The sequence below is a fragment of the Scyliorhinus canicula genome, chromosome 27 (genome assembly GCF_902713615.1).
Source record: "Scyliorhinus canicula chromosome 27, sScyCan1.1, whole genome shotgun sequence".
NCBI lineage: Eukaryota > Metazoa > Chordata > Chondrichthyes > Carcharhiniformes > Scyliorhinidae > Scyliorhinus > Scyliorhinus canicula.
Window position 1 is genome coordinate 886,150 of NC_052172.1, and position 20,288 is coordinate 906,437.

General features: G+C 47.7%; 1 protein-coding gene across 1 annotated transcript in view; it reads right to left on the minus strand.

Annotated features, from left to right (window-relative positions):
* Window positions 1-20,288, minus strand: part of LOC119957676 (solute carrier family 43 member 3-like) — a 110,121-nt gene that overhangs the window by 57,301 nt on the left and 32,532 nt on the right. Inside the window, exons 4-8 of the mRNA XM_038785752.1 lie at window positions 16,897-16,995; window positions 15,758-15,844; window positions 11,166-11,412; window positions 8,146-8,278; window positions 5,358-5,404 (exon numbers count right to left, since the gene is read on the minus strand). Of these exons, the coding sequence (XP_038641680.1) occupies window positions 5,358-5,404; window positions 8,146-8,278; window positions 11,166-11,412; window positions 15,758-15,844; window positions 16,897-16,995 (613 nt within the window). The remainder of the gene's footprint in view (window positions 1-5,357; window positions 5,405-8,145; window positions 8,279-11,165; window positions 11,413-15,757; window positions 15,845-16,896; window positions 16,996-20,288) is intronic.

Genomic DNA, 20,288 nt, shown 5'->3' on the forward strand with positions numbered 1-20,288 from the left:
AGAGGCTGAATGACCTCATCCCGCAAATATTGCCATTTCTAAGAGCACTGGTGTGATCTATAATCAAAGAATCATAGATTCCACAGTGCAGAAGGAGGCCATTAAGACCATTGTTTCTGCATCGGCCCTTGAAAAGAGCACCCTACTCAAGCCAATGCCTTCACGCTATCCCGTAACCCAGTAACTCCACTTCATCTTTTTGGACACGAAGGGCAATTTTGCATGGCCAAACGACCTAACCTGCAGATCTTTGGACTGTGGGAGGAAACCGGAGCACCCGGAGGAAACCCAAGCAGATACGGTCAGAATGTGCAGACTCCGTGCAGATTCGAACCTGGGAGCCTGCAGCTATGAAGCAACAATGCTAATCCCTGTGCTACCGTGCCGCCCATTCTAAACTGCCATCCTGTTGGCTATTAAGCCAATATAATATTACATTATTGCATCCGATATCATTCCTTCATGGACAGAACCCGATACTACTGCAGCTGAACAACTTTCACAGTGGTATTAACCCATCGCGAGGTAGAGACTGCTACTATTCTGCCACAAAACCTCCGGTACCAGGGCTTAATCCAACAATGTAACATCTGCCCCACCGGCCGCGGTGTTTTAAATACTTTACCTTCATCCAAGCACTAATACAACTGGATGACGTGGCCATTAATGTGAGCACTGCCAGACAGTAGCGTGCAATATTGGCCCAGTAACATCAGCATTAGATAATATTACTCTTCCCTTTTGGGCTTAGTAATATGTACACATAGTTTACCCTATATTTGATTTGTAGTAACGTTACATCTGAACTATAGGTAAGAAATTTATGTATGCACTGCCATAACAAAGGCGCTACAGTCCCTTGAATTATTGCACGATCCTATAAATCTCCTTGTTGACCCAGAGAGTTAGTCGTGAGAAAAGAACCCGAATGATGTTTCAAATAGCAACATAGCTAATACGCTGTCGTGCTTTGTATCATGGAATCATTTACTCCATATTGCGAAGAAGGAGGTCATTCAGGCTGTCCCAAAATTCTGAAAGAGTACGATAACCTGCATTATTCTGATTATTATCTATCCCTGCAAACCCTTTGCCTTACTTTTTAAAAAATAAATTTAGTGTACCGAATTATCTTTTTTCCAATTTATGGTGCAATTTAGCATGTTCAATCCACCTAACCTGCACATGTTTTGTTGTGATGCCGAAACCCACGCAAACACACGGAGAATGTGCAAACTCCACACGGTCAGTGACCCAGAGGCGGGATCGAACCTGGGATTTCGGCGCCGTGAGGCAGCAGTCTATCCACTGCCAATGTGCTGCCCTTCTTTGCCTTACTTAACACGTGCATTCCTGGACACATATGGGCAAGTTAGTATGGCGAATCCACGTAAATTGTACATGTTTGGACGGTTGGAGGAAACCGGAGCAAACAAGTGGAGAATGTGAAAACTCCACAAGTCACCTAAGGCCGGATCCTGGCGCAGTGAGACAACAGTGCGAACGAATTTGTCACAATGATATCTGGTTACACCGATAACGTAAATGTAGTTGTTGATTGTTAACATAGCTGAATTCTCTCCGCATCATGAATACCTTGTAAACCTCGTCTATCATTGTTCACAATTTACATTGATGATTTGGAGTTGGGGACCAAGGGCAATGTGTCCAAGTTTGCAGATGACACTAAGATGAGTGGTAAAGCGAAAAGTGCAGAGGATACTGGAAGTCTGCAGAGGGATTTGGATAGGTTAAGTGAATGGGCTCGGGTCTGGCAGATGGAATACAATGTTGACAAATGTGAGGTTATCCATTTTGGTAGGAATAACAGCAAACGGGATTATTATTTAAACGATAAAATATTAAAGCATGCCGCTGTTCAGAGAGACTTGGTTGTGCTCGTGCATGAGTCACAGAAGGTTGGTTTACAAGTGCAACAGGTGATTAAGAAGGCAAATGGAATTTTGTCCTTCATTGCTAGAGGGATGGAGTTTAAGACTAGGGAGGTTATGTTGCAATTGTATAAGGTGTTAGTGCGGCCACACCTGGAGTATTGTGTTCAGTTTTGGTCTCCTTACTTGAGAAAGGACGTACTGGCGCTGGAGGGTGTGCAGAGGAGATTCACTAGGTTAATCCCAGAGCTGAAGGGGTTGGATTATGAGGAGAGGTTGAGTAGACAGGGACTGTACTCGTTGGAATTTAGAAGGATGAGGGGGGATCTTATAGAAACATTTATAATTATGAAGGGAATGGATAGGATAGATGCGGGCAGGTTGTTTCCACTGGCGGGTGACAGCAGAACTAGGGGGCATAGCCTCAATATAAGGGGAAGTAGATTTAGGACTGAGTTTAGGAGGAACTTCTTCACCCAAAGGGTTGTGAATCTATGGAATTCCTTGCCCAGTGAAGCAGTTGAGGCTCCTTCATTACATGTTTTTAAGGTAAAGATAGATAGTTTTTTGAAGAATAAAGGGATTAAGGGTTATGGTGTTCGGGCCGGAAAGTGGAGCTGTGTCCACAAAAGATCAGCCATTATCTAATTGAATGGCGGAGCAGGCTCGAGGGGCCAGATGGCCTACTCCTGCTCCTAGTTCTTATGGTCTTATGTTCTTATCTACATCACGCTTATCATCACTCTGCGCCCATTTCTACTAAACAAGGTGTTTTTTAGGCGAACTCTCATTCAGGCAAGACGTAGAAATTATTACAACAGTTGAATCAGCTGTAAATATATGTCTCAGTACTCATTAGTGCAAGTGAAAAACACACACACAAGGGCACACAACAGGGACACACACATACCTGATAAAATAAAACTCCGCATACTCGCAACCAAATATTTAAATCATATATTAGAAATGTTTTCCGAGGTGAAGTTATCCGATTCTCAGTCTCCGATGTCACTGCGATTCTTACTGGAAGTGTTGAGTGGTTGATTCATTTACTACTTGGCTATGGGGCAGTGCCTCAATAATCCTCCAGATGGAACTCACGCTTCTCATTAATGAGGCCCTCTGGTGGATTTTCAAATCGCTGATCAGTCAGGTTGCATGAAAGTTTTCAGAAATTACAAAAACGGTGCGTCTACCGCCGTGACAACTAGTTTCTGATTATTAGTTGAGATCAAGAATGGTTCATAGGACAGATCGAGTTCTGTGGCATTCTCCCTTTTCAAACTGTGCTCTCCTTAGCGGCTGCCTCGGAGGGCTCCCTTTACATAGAATTTACAGTGCAGAAGGAGGCCATTCAGCCCATCGAGTCTGCACCGGCTCTTGGAAAGAGCATCCTACCCAAGGTCAACACCTCCACCCTATCCCCATAACCCTCGGCAATGTGTCTATTATAAGAAACTTGACTTCTTCATAAAGACAAAGCAACAATTGCCAGTGGCCAGTATCCTTTGCTGTGCAAAAGAGTTATTTTCAGACATTTCTATACATGTACAGAATACAGTAAACCATGCAAATGTTCATCCCAACACATTCCTCTGAAGAAACTGTATCAGAACTGATAATCCAGAGATATACTCAGCCTCGCCCTGAACTGTTTAACAGTGAGTATTCGAGCAGAGCAAAAGGGAACAATGTTCCAGGTGAGCTTCGGCATGAGCGAGCCATGCGAAGATCAAAGTCGGTGACAATTACAACAATAACTGAGAAAAACGGAGGACAACGGCTAGGAATTAGTAGTCTTAACGTTTACAGTTGCAGTTGATCATGAAAATGCCCAGAGTAATAGATTGGAGGAAACAATCATTCTTGGAAAGAATGGTTGTCAAGTATAGCAAATTATAACGAAAGGAGAATGAAGAAGGAAGAGGGGTGACTTGATAGAGATGTACAAGGTGATGAGAGGCATGGATAGTGGATAGCCAGGGGCTTTGCCCCAGGGCGGAAATGGCTGTCACGAGGGGACATAGTTTTAAGGTGATTGGAGGAACGTATAAGGGAGATGTCAGAGGTATGTTCTTGACACAGAGAGTAGTGGGTGCGTGGAATGCACTGCCAGCAGAGGTGGTGGAGTCAGAGTCATTAGGGACATTTTAGCGACTCTTGGACAGGCACGTAGACAGCAGTAAATTGAAGAGGTGTAGGTTAGTTTCACCTCAGATTAGGATACATGGTCGGCACAACATTGTGGCTGAAGGGCCTGTACTTTGCTGCTCTATGTTCTGTGTTCTATATAATCTGAATGGAGCAACACGACAAAGGAAAATGCGAGAAAGATTCAACGCAAATCAAAACACAAATAAAGAAGCAGAATCCGGAGAGGGATAGCGATAAATGAAGTCAGCAAATGATCACAAAGCATAAAATGACACAATTAAGCCTTCCATAAAAAAATGAAAAAATAATTAAATTCTGATCATTGTCCCTTGAAGCACATCCAGTATAAAACTGCCGCAAATATTGTGAAATCGCAGAAACAGTTAATAATTAATAATTGTTTCAGGATTTGTAAAATAGAATTGGTGGACGTGATACGGAATTATGACACTTCAAAATTAGAACAACATTTCAAATGCCATACCCTGTTACCAACAATCTAAATAGTTTAATGAGATTATAATTACAAAATAAACTGAAGAACTACGTAGCATTTCTCGAGGGATTAAATTGAAACGTTAAAATAGCTAAATAACTTTGGCAATCAGTAGAGAGCGCTACCTTACTCTGAAAAGTGGCCCGACCAAATAGAATTACCATATAGAAAAAATACCGTCTTAAATTTAGAGATAATACTTTTGCCCAGTGGACGTACAGGTGGGTCAATGTAATGAAAAATTAACTTGTTCAATAATGAACGATTCATAAAATCATAGAATCATAGAAATTGTAGTGCAGAAGGAGGCCAATCGTACCATCGAGTCCGCACCAGCCCCTGGAAAGAGCACTCCACCCCCACGCCCATACCTCCGTCCTATCCCCGTAAACCCACCTAAGCCTTTTTGGACACGAAAGACAATCTAGCGTGTCCAAGCCACCTAACGTACACTACTTTGGACTGTGGGAGAAAACCAGAGCATCCGGAGGTAACCCACGCAAACACGGGGAGAACGTGCAAACTCCTCACATACAGTGATCTGAGACGGGAATCGAACCTGTGACCCTGGAGCTGTGCTGCACGATTTGGGGAGATTCACGCGAATAATAGCTGCTGCCTTGGACAGGTTCAGCCAAATGGTCTTCATCAGTGCGTTATATTCCAAATTTGTGAATGCTGACGTTGATGGTGCATCTCTCATCCTCACTCTCGCTCCCTTTTCCTCTCCTTCTCCATGACATTCTCTGATTTTATCTTCCTGTTGATCCATCTACCAATTGTTCATAATATTTTTTAGACTGATTTTAACTCACCAGCAGTTGAGAAGGCGATCATCAGCGTGGCTGTGGTATACATTAAGCTGTGAAGATAAAATACAACTGATATTAATCTGTCTGTCCATTGTCAGCCCCTCCTAACCACCCCCACCCCCCGCCACCCCCGCCCCCACCCACACACACACCTTCACTCCCATCCGTGAAGTCAATTAAGTTATCCAGTGCATTTCAAGGAAGCGGAACTTCCACAAAACGTCAGAGTCCACACAATTAATAGAAGGGACATAGTCGATAGATTAAGTACTAATATGTGTGGCGCTTAGGAGTTGCTTCCAATTTTGAGCAACTCACTCTTGGAATGGTATCACTGCCTCCGGGAGGACACTAGGCAGGGTTTGCCCTTTAAAAAAAAACACATGACGGCCTTTTATTCAGGGAATGGGGGGATGGATGTTCTGGAGCATGGAAGAGGAATGATATAGTTCACAGTGGTGTTCACATTGAGGAGGTTCTTTGATGGAAGGCAGTATTCAAACGCAACGTTCTTTCACTCCAAATTTTTAAATTTTTTCATAAATTTAGAGTATCCATCAATTTTGTTTTCCAATTAAGGACAATTTAGCAAGGCCAATCAACCTCACCTGCACACCTTTTTGGATTGTGTGGGTGAAACCCACGCAGACACGGGGAGAATGTGCAATCTCTTCGTGGTCAGTGACCCAGGGTCGGGATTCGAATCCGGGTCCTCAGTGCCGCAGTACCAGTGCCAACCACTGCACCACCCTTTTGCCCAAACTGTAATAAATATGACAGAGACTGTCAAAGAGAGACTGGCTCTTCAACTACATCAAATGATCATAACACAGAGCAGATCGCACAGAACAAACTGTCCCTTCCAAGGGGAAAGATTTGGAACAGACGGCCAAAGAAAGGAGATGCTAATTGAATGGCAGGCTGGAGTAAGGCAGTTGACAGAAATGTATAATACTTGACAAAAATAGAATCATAGAACCCTTACCATGCAGATGGAGGCCATTTGGCCCATCGAGTCTGCACCAACCCTTTGAATCCGTCAGGCCCTCGCCATTTCCCCGCAACCCAGTCACTCGATCTCACCTTTGCGTACTAAGGGGATATTTAGCATGTCCAAACCACCCAACCGACAAAGATGTGGGACAAAACAGGAGCACCCGGAGGCAAATAACTGGAAGCAAAGCAAGATGAACTGTATGAAGATTATTGTGACGGTTTGGAACCTAATGCATAAAAAAGCGAGGAATGAACTTTCTATAGAAAAACTGAGTTGGAGGAATAACTTTCTTAACTAATTTTCAGAGTATGATGTGGGTTCGTCAAATCTGGGGACGTCTTTGCAACAACCAAAGAGAATATTTCTCCTGTTACCATGATTTAGCGTAGAATGCTCCTAGTGAAATCATGGTGCCAGTTAGATGCGATGTAGAACACAATGGAATTGCTCTGAATGTGTGCCCGAAGACGACCACCCTCGACCCTACGCACAGCCATTCACAAACACAACATATGCACGCACACACATACAGTGTATATCCTGTGGCGGGATGGTCGGTTAGCTGAAAGGTTGATTTGTGATGCATAGGAATGCCGACCGCATAAATTCACTTTCCGTGCATGTTGAGGTTACCATAACTGGTTATGGCGACAAATGATTTTTCATATCCATTGGCAGCACCGACTAGAAGCCATACCAGATATGTATCATAGTTATCCTGTTACTTCATAGGTTTTTTTCCAATATACTTCTATTGCTGTATTCTTATTTAGTAAGATATTTTATTTCACAGACTTCCTCAGGTGCCAACCCTAAACTCTCATAAATTGTGATCATCTACCCACGCCACCATGCTGCCACAAACTTCTGCAAACAATACTTCCTGGTGTCCCTGCTTCTCCTTGTAAATCGTCACAACACATTTCGCACTTAATCACATTAAGTTGCACAAGCGCCAAATGTGGAGATTTCAGCAAACTACATTGCCCCCCCCCAAGTCTACTACTGACCTACTCACTCTCTACCATACTGAGTTCTTTGTAATTATGCCCAGTCTTCAGTTTTCTACTGCTTATCGGTAATTTATATCTAGATTAAATGCGCCTAAAATAATTTTGCGACACATTTTCATTGTTTAAGATGAGCCCCCTATCACTGATCGGACCATCAAAGCCAATCTTTTATTTCATGACTTTCTGTGAACGGAATGGCTTAATTACTTGAATAAGATATGTCTCAGATATTTACGTGCAAACTGGGCTCCAAAACTAATTACAAACTTTCCCTTCCTCAGACATCTGTCTGTCTCATCTCTTTTTACTGACAATACCTTCGTTATCCTCGATGCCTTTCCGCAGCAGCACACTCGACTCCCTCTGTTCCTTCTTCCTCTATGTATGTCCTACCACATCCTCCCTCTGCCCTCCATGGGTACTCGTCGCTCTCCCATATACCACCAGGTACATCACCCATTATTAGTTACACCATGGCATCACGCTCTGTGCGCATCTCCCATCCTACTGCACCCCCCCCCCCATACTCGCTTCTTCAGCACCAGCCTCTGGATCTTAACACTTTCCCTTTTTGTTGCTCTAACTCTCTCGCACCATCCTCCTCCAACTCTTTCCCATCCTACTGCTTTCCCCGACCAACTGTTCCACCACCATGAACTTGTTTTTTTCCTGTATATCTTCCTTATGCTCTCACTCGACATCATGTCCACACTGCTTTCCCCTTCCGCCCCTCACGCGAACTCGAACCGGCAGTGGCCAAGAAAGCAAAGGGAGGACTTACATGGCCACGAGGCGGGTGATCCACGTCCCCAAGCGATCAAACAGAACCCCAACGGGGAAGGCCAAGACATTGAAGGCGAAAGAGGCAACAGTGAATACCAGAGTGAAACGTTGGTCCTGTGGATCACAGCCTGCTATCAATGAAATTGGAAGAACAAGGAGGAGATGATAAGGGAGTAGAAAATGCGGAATAAAACACTCTGCACATTTCACTACTTCAATAAATCCGCGGTGTTTTACATCAGATTAAACACTTACCACGCATTGTTAGTGATGAGGGAGTACCTGCAGTCCTCTCCTTCCTTCTCTATCTCATCACTCAGTATGGTCCTGCCTGAACCTTTCCCTCTTTCACCATCCCATGCTATAATTTTCCAATCCTTTTCTCTCTCCCTCTATCTTCCCTTCGCATCATGATAACTCTCTTTACGACGTTCCGATGTATTAATCGTTGTTTCTGCCTCCTTCCGCCTTGTACAATATTGCCCCACTTCCACGACTTCCTGTTGAAAACTCTCCCGCTGCACGACATGTCTTCCTTTTCTGTGTCCCATTCAACTCGGTATGCTCCTCCCTGTCCTCCTACTTTTTCGCCGTTTCTTTCTCTCCTTCTCTCGCTCCCCTCCTCTTTCCCCCTCTGCTGATCTATTTTGTTGGGCCATGTTACTTTACATTTTCCTTCATCTGTCTTGCTCCCGGTTAGTATCCAGATCTCTCTCAGTCAGTAACTTGTCTCAACTCATTGTTCACTGGGTTTTTGTTCCTTTCCGCTCACAGTCAATATATTTTCAGTTGATTCCATTCTCAGTTTTCATATTCTCTGCACTCGTATAATTTATATCCCAAATTTTCACATTTAGCTCATTGATCTTCAATTACTAGCTCTCTCAATGCCACAGCCACCCTTCCCTCGTTCAATTCCTCGCTCGCTTTTCTTCCTATTCAATACTTCCACTCCATTTTTGTCTCATGCGTGTCTCTTTTCCAAGCTCTGTTCATCCTTTCCCTCATTTGGTTTTCTTCACTGGATGAGTTATAAAGTGAGATTTGATACGCAAGGATCGTTTATTCTTGGATTAGACTAGGCTGAGGGGCACAGGATTGAAACGATTAAAGTTATGAGTGGCATCGATAGAGTAGACAGGGATCAAAATTTCCCCTTCGTGGGGAAAGGCGTTGATCAATGTTTAGTGAACATATATTTAAGGTAAGGGGCAGGAAGTTGTGAGGAGATGTGGAGGAAATACCTGTTCACACAGATGGTTTTTGGAGTCTGGAACTCCCTACCTGAAAGGGTGCTGGAGATACAGGCGCAGTTAAGATGTATTTAGATATTCAGTTTCAATGTGCAAGATATGCAAGACTATTTGCGAAGTTCTGGAAATTGGGATCAGTATATTTCGGTGGTTGTTTTTTACTGGCAGAGACGCAATGGGCCGAAGGGCTTTTTCTGTGCTGTAGACTTCAATGACTCAATAGATCCTTCTTTTGTTTCTCATTCTCGCTCATTCTATCCCAATGTTTCTCTGTAAAACTTCTTCGCCTTTTTGCAGATAGGTGAATCCTTCCTGTTATCTCCCAACTCACTGTCTCGTTTTCAATCTCCATCCCAAACTTTCCGCCCACTTCTCCACGGAATTCCAATTGTTCAATTTCTGTCTCTATCCCAAACTTTCTTTTGGAACTATACTGTCGTATCTCCCGATGCATACTTAACTTGACCTTCAACTATCTGTGAGTCTCTTTTCTCCATCTTCATTTTCCCCTTTTCTTCACTGATTCTCCATCTCACAGTAACTCTCTATCATGAAATCGCTGAAGTGGCCATCGATTCTGAACAGAATCTGCGAAAGAACAGCCAACACAGTCCCACTGCACCACCCTATTCCCGTAGCCCGATCTAACCTTTGGACGCTGAGGGAAGGACAGTGTGGCAAATCCACTATTAGACAGTGGACCGAAACCAGACAGTCAAACAAGATGGAAACTGAAGCCGGTCCCTCGCGCTGTGAGGCAGCAGTTGTTATCACTGTTCCACCATGAACAGGTTATTGGTGAGTAAGGGGTTGTCCATAATCCATCACTTTACTTATGATGTGGAGGTGGCCATTGGACCGGTGACTGTCTGCAGCGCCGGGTGAAATGAGATCCATCTGGGCTCAACAGGCCGACATCACGCTCCGCAGCCTCACTGTCTGAACTTCCTTATTCCATCCTTATCCATCACTGCTCCTGTACTCCCACCACCAGCCATTCACATATCACACCCGATACAAATATCTCACTATCCACCTCTTTTGCTCTGCAGATTTCTCACCCCCGTTATCTTCGCCTGCCTCTTCCACCTCATTTTATATGTCCAATTCTCTTAGTCTCTCTCTTTGTATCGCCTTTATTCGTGTTCCCTTCCTCTCTCTCCCTCTTAGTCCCTCCTTCCCCCTCTCTCTCTATCCCTCATTCTTTGTTTCGTTCAATCAACATATCAACTCGCTTCCTTTTGGGCGGCACGGTGGCACAGTGGTTAGCACTGCTGCTTCACAGCTCTAGGCTCCGGGGTTCAATTCCATCCTCGGGTGACTGTCCCTGTGGAGGTTGCACTTTCTCGACGTGTCTTCGTGGGTTTCCTCCGGGTTATCCGGTTTCCTCCCACAGTCTGAAGATGTGCAAGTTCCGTGGATTGGCCATGCTCTATTGCTCCTTAGTTTCTGCCAGGTTAGCTGGGATTGCTGGGTTATGAGAATAGGGTGGAGGCCTGGGATTAAGTCGGGTGCTTTTTCCAAGGCTGGTGTAGATTCGATGGGAGGGGGGGGAATGACCTATAAATTGCATGATTTCGTCCTATTTTAATTTGCATCCACTTCCCAATAGCTGATGCCATTACTCATGCAGCATTCATGTATCTTGTTTTGTTCTCTCTTTCCGCTCTCCAGCTAATTGCGTCCTTCCTTTCTTCCTCTCTCAATGGCTTTGACTTTCCATCCTCCTCTCTCCTACACTATCACCACATGAATAAACACTAACTTGTTATATTCCTCTCCCCGGAATCGCTGGAGTTGTGCAAGGGAACACAGCTGTCCAGGAAATAATCTTCCTTCTTCAACACGAGGACGAGTGAGGCCCATCCGAACGCCACACCAGCGAAGCCCAAACATTCAAATAGCCCCGTGGCAAAGGACAAATACAACTTGAACTTGTTGGAAACAAATCCCATTCTTGCCGCCTGCTTGAAAACTGTATTTAATAACTTGCAGACTTCCTCTTCCTTTGGCTGAAATAAAAAATAAATTCCGTTGGTACAGTATTTTTCACCATGAATTTATAATGTGCCGCAATTATTATTATTATTATTTTTTTAAATTTAGAGTACCCAATTATTTTTTCCAATTAAGGGGCAATTTAGCGTGGCCAGTCCACCTAACTTGCACATCTTTTGGGTTGTGGGGGTGAAACCCACGCAGGCACGGGGAGAACGTGCAAACTCCTCACAGACAGTGACCAAGGGCCGGGATTCGAACCGAAGTCCTCATCGCCGTAGGCAGCAATGCTAACCACTGCGCCACCGTGCTGCCCTAAGTGCCACAATTATTATACAATAGATACCCAACACCTGGTTCAACAAAACCCAGGTCCACAAACATTATTATAATGGCAGGTAGTCTGCTTTCCCGAAATGTGACTGGAAGATTGAAATGAAATGAAAATCGCTTATTATCACAAGTAGTATTGAAATGAAGTTACTGCGAAAATCTCCTAGTCGCCACATTCCGCCGCCTGTTCGGGGAGGCTGTTACGGGAATTGAACCGTGTTGCTGGTGTACTTTGGTCTGCTTTCAAAGCCAGCTCTTTAGCCGTGTGCTAAACCAGCCCCGATTGCCTCCGTGATCAGCTCTGCATCATAATTGCAGCAGGGTGGCGCAGTGCTGCTTCACCGTGCCGATGACCAGGTTTGATCGCGGCCCCAGGTCACTGCCGTCTGGATTGTTACATTCTCCTTGAGTCTCAACCCCAAAAGATGTGCAGGATAGCTGGATTGGCCAGGCGAATTTGCCCCTTAATCGGAAACAAATAATTGAGCATTCGAATTGTTATTTTTCCAAAGAGTGAGCACCTGTTCACCTTCCAGTAGAGAAAGAGGAATCGTACTTCTAACGTAACAGTTCGGCAAGTCTACGTTTAATTGCATTGCAAAGGCAGCACTTCCAGCAGTGCAGCCTAATCTCAGGTCTGACCACATCAAATGCACAGTTCCTTCAGCACTGACAATACAATCGTGCAGTTCAGACCCTCTGTGAATTCAGCACTACTTTTCTACTGGGCCGGAAAAATGCTGCATTCCCTGAATTCTGATGCTCAGCCTTTCCCGCGCAGTCACTCTGCTGAACATGCATTCACGGACTCACCTGGGGACTCACACTCTGCCAGTTCAGCAACGAGGCAGTACTGACAGCAGGCACGGCAGCATCGTCTCAGCGCTGAACAACTATATTTGTACGCATTCGTTTTTCTGCAGGAACTCAGATCGGACCACTCTCTCTCAGTACAGAATTTCTCGAGTGTTCGCTCGTCGAGGAACTGCAAATTATCTAACTGTCATGAGAATCATTACACCGAAAGGAACGCAGTTTTTCTGGTTTTCTCAGCTGCGCAAACCAATGCAGCCTTTGGGAGAGGGTAGGCCGCAGGCCATGGGCTGTGAAAGAAATTGGTTGAGATCTTTGAAAGGGAAAACATGAGCTGAAATAAGGGAAGGAGTCGAGATAAGGCGAAGACAGTCAAATAAATACATAAAAATAGAAAATGAGACGGACTTGCGTTCATGAAGAGACAATAATCAAACCTGTAAATCCAGAACCGCGGAATAGTAGAATACACAATTCATGACATGTACTCTTTCTTGTAATATAGAGGGTGTCATGCTGTTTGCGCAAATGAAGATCACACAAACAACAAAACAGGGAAACCACCTAAACTAATTGATGTTCTATTCTTGAGTGACAAATGAACACTGTGTCAGGACACGTGGTGAATATACCCTGATTAATTTCAATGGTGTAATTGGAATCTATCTTCTCACTGAAAAGTTCAACGAATCTGGCATTATTAATTAATTTATTATTCATTATGTTCTGTATACAATCTGCAGGACAATGCCAGACTGAGTAATCGCCGCAATAGGCGACACATTTCCATGGTGAGCGTCATGGCCCGATATGCTTTCCACAACGTGATCAAGCCACACTCTCTGGAATAACTTGCTGAGCAGAGCTCAGTTTGGGTTTCACAACGGCAATCCGTCTCCAAACCTCATTATTTGTTCTTTAAAAAAAAAACTACGGAGGTAAATGTCAGTGGTGTTCCTTAACATCAAGTAAGGTTAGTGCAACGTAACATTAACAGTCCAGGGCAAATCTGAAGATTTGGGTGTCGGAAAGTAAGTCTGCGACATTTGTGGTGATATATTGCAAATATAAATGGACGTGGGTTCTGAGGCTATTCATCTCACAAATATATGCAGAGGGGCAGGTAGCATTGAGGCAGCATGGGGGATGCTGGAGGATTTGGGCAGGCTAGGAGAGAAGGCAAAGAAGTGGCAGATGGAATACAATATGGAAAAATATGAGGGTGGAAGAAAATAGACTTATCAGTGATAGGCAGCATGGTTTTGTGCAGGGAAGGTCATGTCTTACAGACCTAATAGAATTATTTGAGGCAGTGACAAAGTTAACTGATGAGGGAAGGGCTGGAGATGTCATATACATGGACTTTAGTAAGGCGTTTGATAAGGTTTCCCATGGCAGGTTGATGGAAAAAGTGAAGCCGTATGGGGTTCAGGGTGTACTAGCTAGATGGATAAACAACTTGCTGGGCAACAGGAGACAGAGAGTAGTGGTGGAAGGGAGTGTCTCAAAATGGAGAAGACTGACTAGTGGTGTTCCACAGGGATCCGTGCTCGGACCACTGATGTTTGTGATCTACATAAATGACCTGGAGGAAAGTATAGGTGGTCTGATTAGCAAGTTTGCAGACTATACTAAGATTGGTGAAGTTGCAGATAGCGAGGAGGACTGTCAGAGAATACAACAAAATATAGATAGATTGGAGAGTTGGGCAGAGAAATGGCAGATGGAGTTCAATCCAGGCAAATGCGAGGTGATGCATTTTGGAAGATCAAATTCAAGAGCGGACTATATGGTCAATGGAAGGGTCTTGGGGAAAATTGACGTACAGAGAGATCTGGGAGTTCAGGTCCATTGTAGCCTGAAGGTGGCAGCGCAGGTTGATAGAGTGGTCAAGGAGGCATACAGCATGCTTGCCTTCGTCGGACAGGGTATTGAGTACAAGAGTTGGCAGGTCATGTTACAGTTGTATAGGACTTTGGTTCGGCCACATTTGGAATACTGCGTGCAGTTCAGGTCGCCACATTACCAGAAGGATGTGGATGCCTTGGAGAGGGTGCAGAGGAGGTTCACCAGGATGTTGCCTGGTATGGAGGGTGCTAGCTATGAAGAAAGGTTGAGTAGATTAGGATTGTTTTCGTTGGAAAGACGGAGGTTGAGGGGGGACCTGATTGAGGTCTACAAAATTATGAGAGGTATGGACAGGGTGGATAGCAACAAGCTTTTCCCAAGAGTGAGAGTGTCAGTTACAAGGGGTCACAATTTCATGGTGAGAGGGGGAAACTTTAAGGGAGATGTGCGTGGAAAGTTTTTTACGCAGAGGGCATCTGGACAGGTATATGAATGGGCGGGAACAGAGGGATGTAGACCTTGGAAAATGGGAGACAGGTTTAGATAAAGGATCTGGATCGGTGCAGGCTGTGAGGGCCGAAGGGCCTGTTCCTGTGCTGTAATTTTCTTTGTTCTTTGTTCTATAGTAGGAGGATACGAGGCAAAGATTAGTTTCCAAATGGGAAAAGGCTTTGGAAATCAGAAGCACATGGGATTTAGCAGCCCAACTTCAAGATTCTCTTAAGGTTAACCTGCAGGTTCAGTCAGTAGTTAGGAAGGGAAATGTAATGTTAGCATTCATGTCGAGAGGGCGAGAACTCAAGACCAGGGATGTACTTCTGAAGCTGAATAAAGCTCTGGTCAGACGTCATTTGGAGTATTAGGAGCAGGTTTGGAAACTGTAACTAAGGAAGGACGTGCTGGCCTTGGGAAGGTTCCAGTGGACGTTCAGAAGAATGATCTCTGGAAGGAAGAGCTTGTCGTGTGAAGTATGGTTGTAGACTCGGGGTCTGTACACGGAGTTTAGAAGGATGAGAGTGGATCTCATGGAACTTATATTACACTACGAGGCCTGGGTAGAGTAGACGTGGACAGAACGTTTCCACTTATACGAAATACTAGAACCAGAGGTCACAATCTCAGGCGAAAGGGAAGGAAACTGAGGTGAGGAAGAATTCCTACAGCCAGAGGATGCTGAATCTGTGGAACTTTTGCCGCAGAAGGCTGTGGATTCCAAATCACGGAGTTTTGTTTGGACAGGTATAGATAGGTTCTTGATCAATACAGGGATCAGGGGTCATGGGTAGCAGGCAGAACAATGGGAATGATTGTCGGGCAGAGCATTGGCGATGGGCCGAATGCCCTAATTCTGCTCCTATGTCTTACCGATTTACCTGTGCATCTTTCGAGCAGTTCATCAGGCTGATTGGGCACAAATACTTCAATGCTTTCAATGACATCACTCATTATAATCTAAAGGAATAGGTCAAGATGCTCACTCTTGATTAGAGTTCAGCGATATTTCTTCATCAGGAAATGCAATCGTCCCTGGGTAATGATGCAAGCGACACAGAGGTTTCTGCTTTCACATACAGAAGCCCACTTCACTTGTCCTCGGCCACGTAAAACAGGCTCGATGTGGGCACAGCGGCAGAAGTTCGTGCAATGTACACGATGCAGTGAAGTGACGCACAGGTCGCGTTCTTCAGCAAATTCCAATGACAGGATTTTGAACGTTAGCACTATGATACTTACATAGTGTTACATAGAACAGTACAGCACAGAACAGGCCCTTCGGCCCTCGATGTTGTGCCGAGGAAGGATCACCCTACTCAAGCCTAACGTATCCACCCTACACCAGTAACACCCCCCCCCCCACAAATTAACCTTACTTTTGACACTAAGGGCAATTTAGCATGGCCAATCCACCTAACCCGCACATCTTTGGACTGTGGGAGGAAACCGGAGCACCCGGAGGAAACCTACACACACACGGGGAGGACTTGCAGACTCCGCACAGACAGTGACCCAGCCGGCAATTGAACCTGGGACCCTGGAGCTGTGAAGCATTTATGCTAACCACCATGCTACCGTGCTGCCCACAAGAAGACATTCAAAAGGAAATTGGGAGATGGTCTAATGTCGGACATGGAGATTTGTATCACGGAGATGGTACCGTAAAGTTATGAACTCAAGACTCAATGTTGGACAATTTCTGAACCAGGAACGCAACACATGCCTTAAAATCTCCAGGGATAATGGATCTTAACTCTGAAATACTGAGTGTACTTGGCAATTATATTTGGCATTCCCCACTCCACACTTCCCCCCACTACCTGTTGTTGTCCTGCATTTTCAAGCTCTCCCTCCCGACTCCATTTATGCAATTCCCTCTTTAGCAATAGCTTGCTGGGCGCAGAAAACGTAGAAACATACACAGAAAATAAAAGCAGGAGGAGGCCATTGGGCCCTTCGAGCGAGCTCCATCATTCATTATGATCACGACAGATCATCGAGTTCAATACCCTGATCACTCTTTCCGCGTATCCCTTGAATCCTTCAGCCTCAACAGTTATATGTAAGTCATTCTTGAACTTCCACAACTTTTTGGCCTCAACTCCTTGCTGTGGTAGTGAATCACTTATTATTGTTATCATTAATGTATGCCCACTCAAAGTGGCTTGAAGTAGACCGGGTCACCACAGCGACCATACAAGCAACAACGGAGAGACTGAGGGCTATTTTTAAAACGCACGGACGTTCCGAGGTGTCCGACAATCGGGCGGTATTCACCAACCAGGAGTTGGCTGTGTTCACGGACCAGACTGGCATTAGGCACGTGCGGGCGGCCGGTAGCACTCCCGTATCCAATGACCCTGCCGAACGAGCGGTACAAACGTTCAAGAGAGCCATGATAATGATAACTTAGTGGTGATGGGAAACGTGGTTGCGACGGGTTATTTTCAGCTTTCATACGAAGCCCCATGCCACAACCGCCATTGCACCGGCAGAGCTGCTCTGTCTGCATCACAGCCTCATCCTGCCTGACATTGGGTAACGGGTCTGTCAGCGGACGGAGCAATCGGAAAAGGCCTCTCACCGCCACTCACCAGTGCGCACCTTCATGCCAGGTGACGCGGTTTATGTGAGGTACTTCGAGACCGGAGCCACGTGAGTCCCTGGCAGGAGGCGGTGCCTGTCACCCAGGCGGCGGGGCGTGTCTGCCAGACGGCGGCGTTAATCCACCAGGCGATATAGGTGCAAGGCGCAGAGACACATTGCCACCTGGACCAATTATAACTCCGCAAACAGGAATCACCGGAAGGTTGCCCGGAGGCGCCACACACAGGGCACGGACTCCATCCCCACACAGGGCACGGACTCCATCCCCACACAGGCCACGCACTCCAACCCCACACACAGGGCACGGACTCCATCCCCACACAGGGCACGGACTCCATCCCCACACACAGGGCACGGACTCCATCCCCACACAGGGCACGGACTCCATCCCCACACACAGGGCACGGACTCCATCCCCACACAGGGCACGGGCTCCCTCCCCACACAAAGGGCACGAACTCCATCCCCACACACAGGGCACGGGCTCCCTCCCCACACACAGGGCACGGACTCCATCCCCACACAGGGCACGGGCTCCCTCCCCACACAAAGGGCACGCACTCCATCCCCACACACAGGGCACGGACTCCATCCCCACACACAGGGCACGGACTCCATCCCCACACACAGGGCACGGACTCCATCCCCACACACAGGGCACGGACTCAATCCCCACACACAGGGCACGGACTCCATCTCCACACACAGGGCACGGACTCCATCCCCACACAGGACACGGACTCCATCCCCACACACAGGGCACGGACTCCATCTCCACACACAGGGCCGGGACTCCATCTCCACACACAGGGCCGGGACTCCATCCCCACACAGGGCACGGACTCCATCCCCACACACAGGGCACGGACTCCATCTCCACACACAGGGCACGGACTCCATCCCCACACACAGGGCACGGACTCCATCTCCACACACAGGGCACGGACTCCATCCCCACACACAGGGCACGGACTCCATCTCCACACACAGGGCCGGGACTCCATCCCCACACAGGGCACGGACTCCATCCCCACACACAGGGCACGGACTCCATCTCCACACACAGGGCACGGACTCCATCCCCACACACAGGGCACGGACTCCATCTCCACACACAGGGCCGGGACTCCATCCCCACACAGGGCACGGACTCCATCCCCACACACAGGGCACGGACTCCATCCCCACACAGGACACGGACTCCATCCCCACACACAGGGCACGGACTCCATCCCCACACACAGGGCACGGACTCCATCCCCACACAGGGCACGGACTCCATCCCCACACACAGGGCCGGGACTCCATCCCCACACAGGGCACGGACTCCATCCCCACAAAGGGCACGGACTCCATCCCCACACAGGCCACGCACTCCAACCCCACACACAGGGTGTGGACTCCATCCCCACACAGGCCACGCACTCCAACCCCACACACAGGGCACGGACTCCATCCCCACACACAGGGCACGGGCTCCCTCCCCACACAAAGGGCACGCACTCCATCCCCACACACAGGGCACGGACTCCATCCCCACACACAGGGCACGGACTCCATCCCCACACACAGGGCACGGACTCCATCCCCACACAGGGCACGGACTCCATCCCCACACACAGGGCACGGACTCCATCCCCACACAGGGCACGGACTCCATCCCCACACAGGGCACGGACTCCATCCCCACAAAGGGCACGGACCCCATCCGAACACACAGGGCACGGACTCCATCCCCACACAGGGCACGGGCTCCCTCCCAACACACAGGGCACGGACTCCATCCCCACAAAGGGCACGGACCCCATCCGAACACACAGGGCACGGACTCCATCCCCACACAGGGCACGGGCTCCCTCCCGACACAAATGGCACGCACTCCATCCCCACACACAGGGCACGGGCTCCCTCCCCACACACAGGGCACGGACTCCATCCCCACACACAGGAAACGGGCTCCCTCCCCCTACACAGGGCACGGACTCGATCCACACACACAGGGCACTGACTCCATCCCCACACACAGGGCACGGACTCCATCCCCGCACAGGGCACGGACTCCATCCGAACACACAGGGCACGGACTCCATCCCCACACACAGGTCACGGACTCCATCCCCAACACACAGGGCACGGACTCCATCCCCACACACAGGGCACGGACTCCATCCCCACACACAGGGCACGGACTCCCTCCGAACACACACAGGGCACGGACTCCATCCCCACACACAGGGCACGGACTCCATCCCCACACACAGGGCACGGACTCCATCCCCACATACAGGGCACGGACTCCATCCCCACTCAGGGCACGGACTCCATCCCCACACACAGGGCACGGACACCATCCCTACACACAGGACACGGACTCCATCCCCACATACAGGGCACGGACTCCATCCCCACACACAGGGCACAGAATCCCTCCCCACACAGGGCACGGACTCCATCCCCACACACAGGGCACGGACTCCATACCCACAAAGGGCACGGACTCCATCCCCACACACAGGGCAAGGACTCCATCCCCACACACAGGGGACGGACTCCATCCCTACACAGGGCACGGGCTCCCTCCCCACACACAGGGCACAGAATCCCTCCCCACACACAGGGCACGGACTCCATAGCCAGACAGGGCACGGAATCCCTCCCCACACAGAGGGCACGGACTCCATCCCGACACAGGGCACGGACTCCATCCCCACACACAGGGCACGGGTTCCCTCCCTACACACAGGGCACGGAATCCCTCCCCATAAAGGGCACGGACTCCATCCCCACACACAGG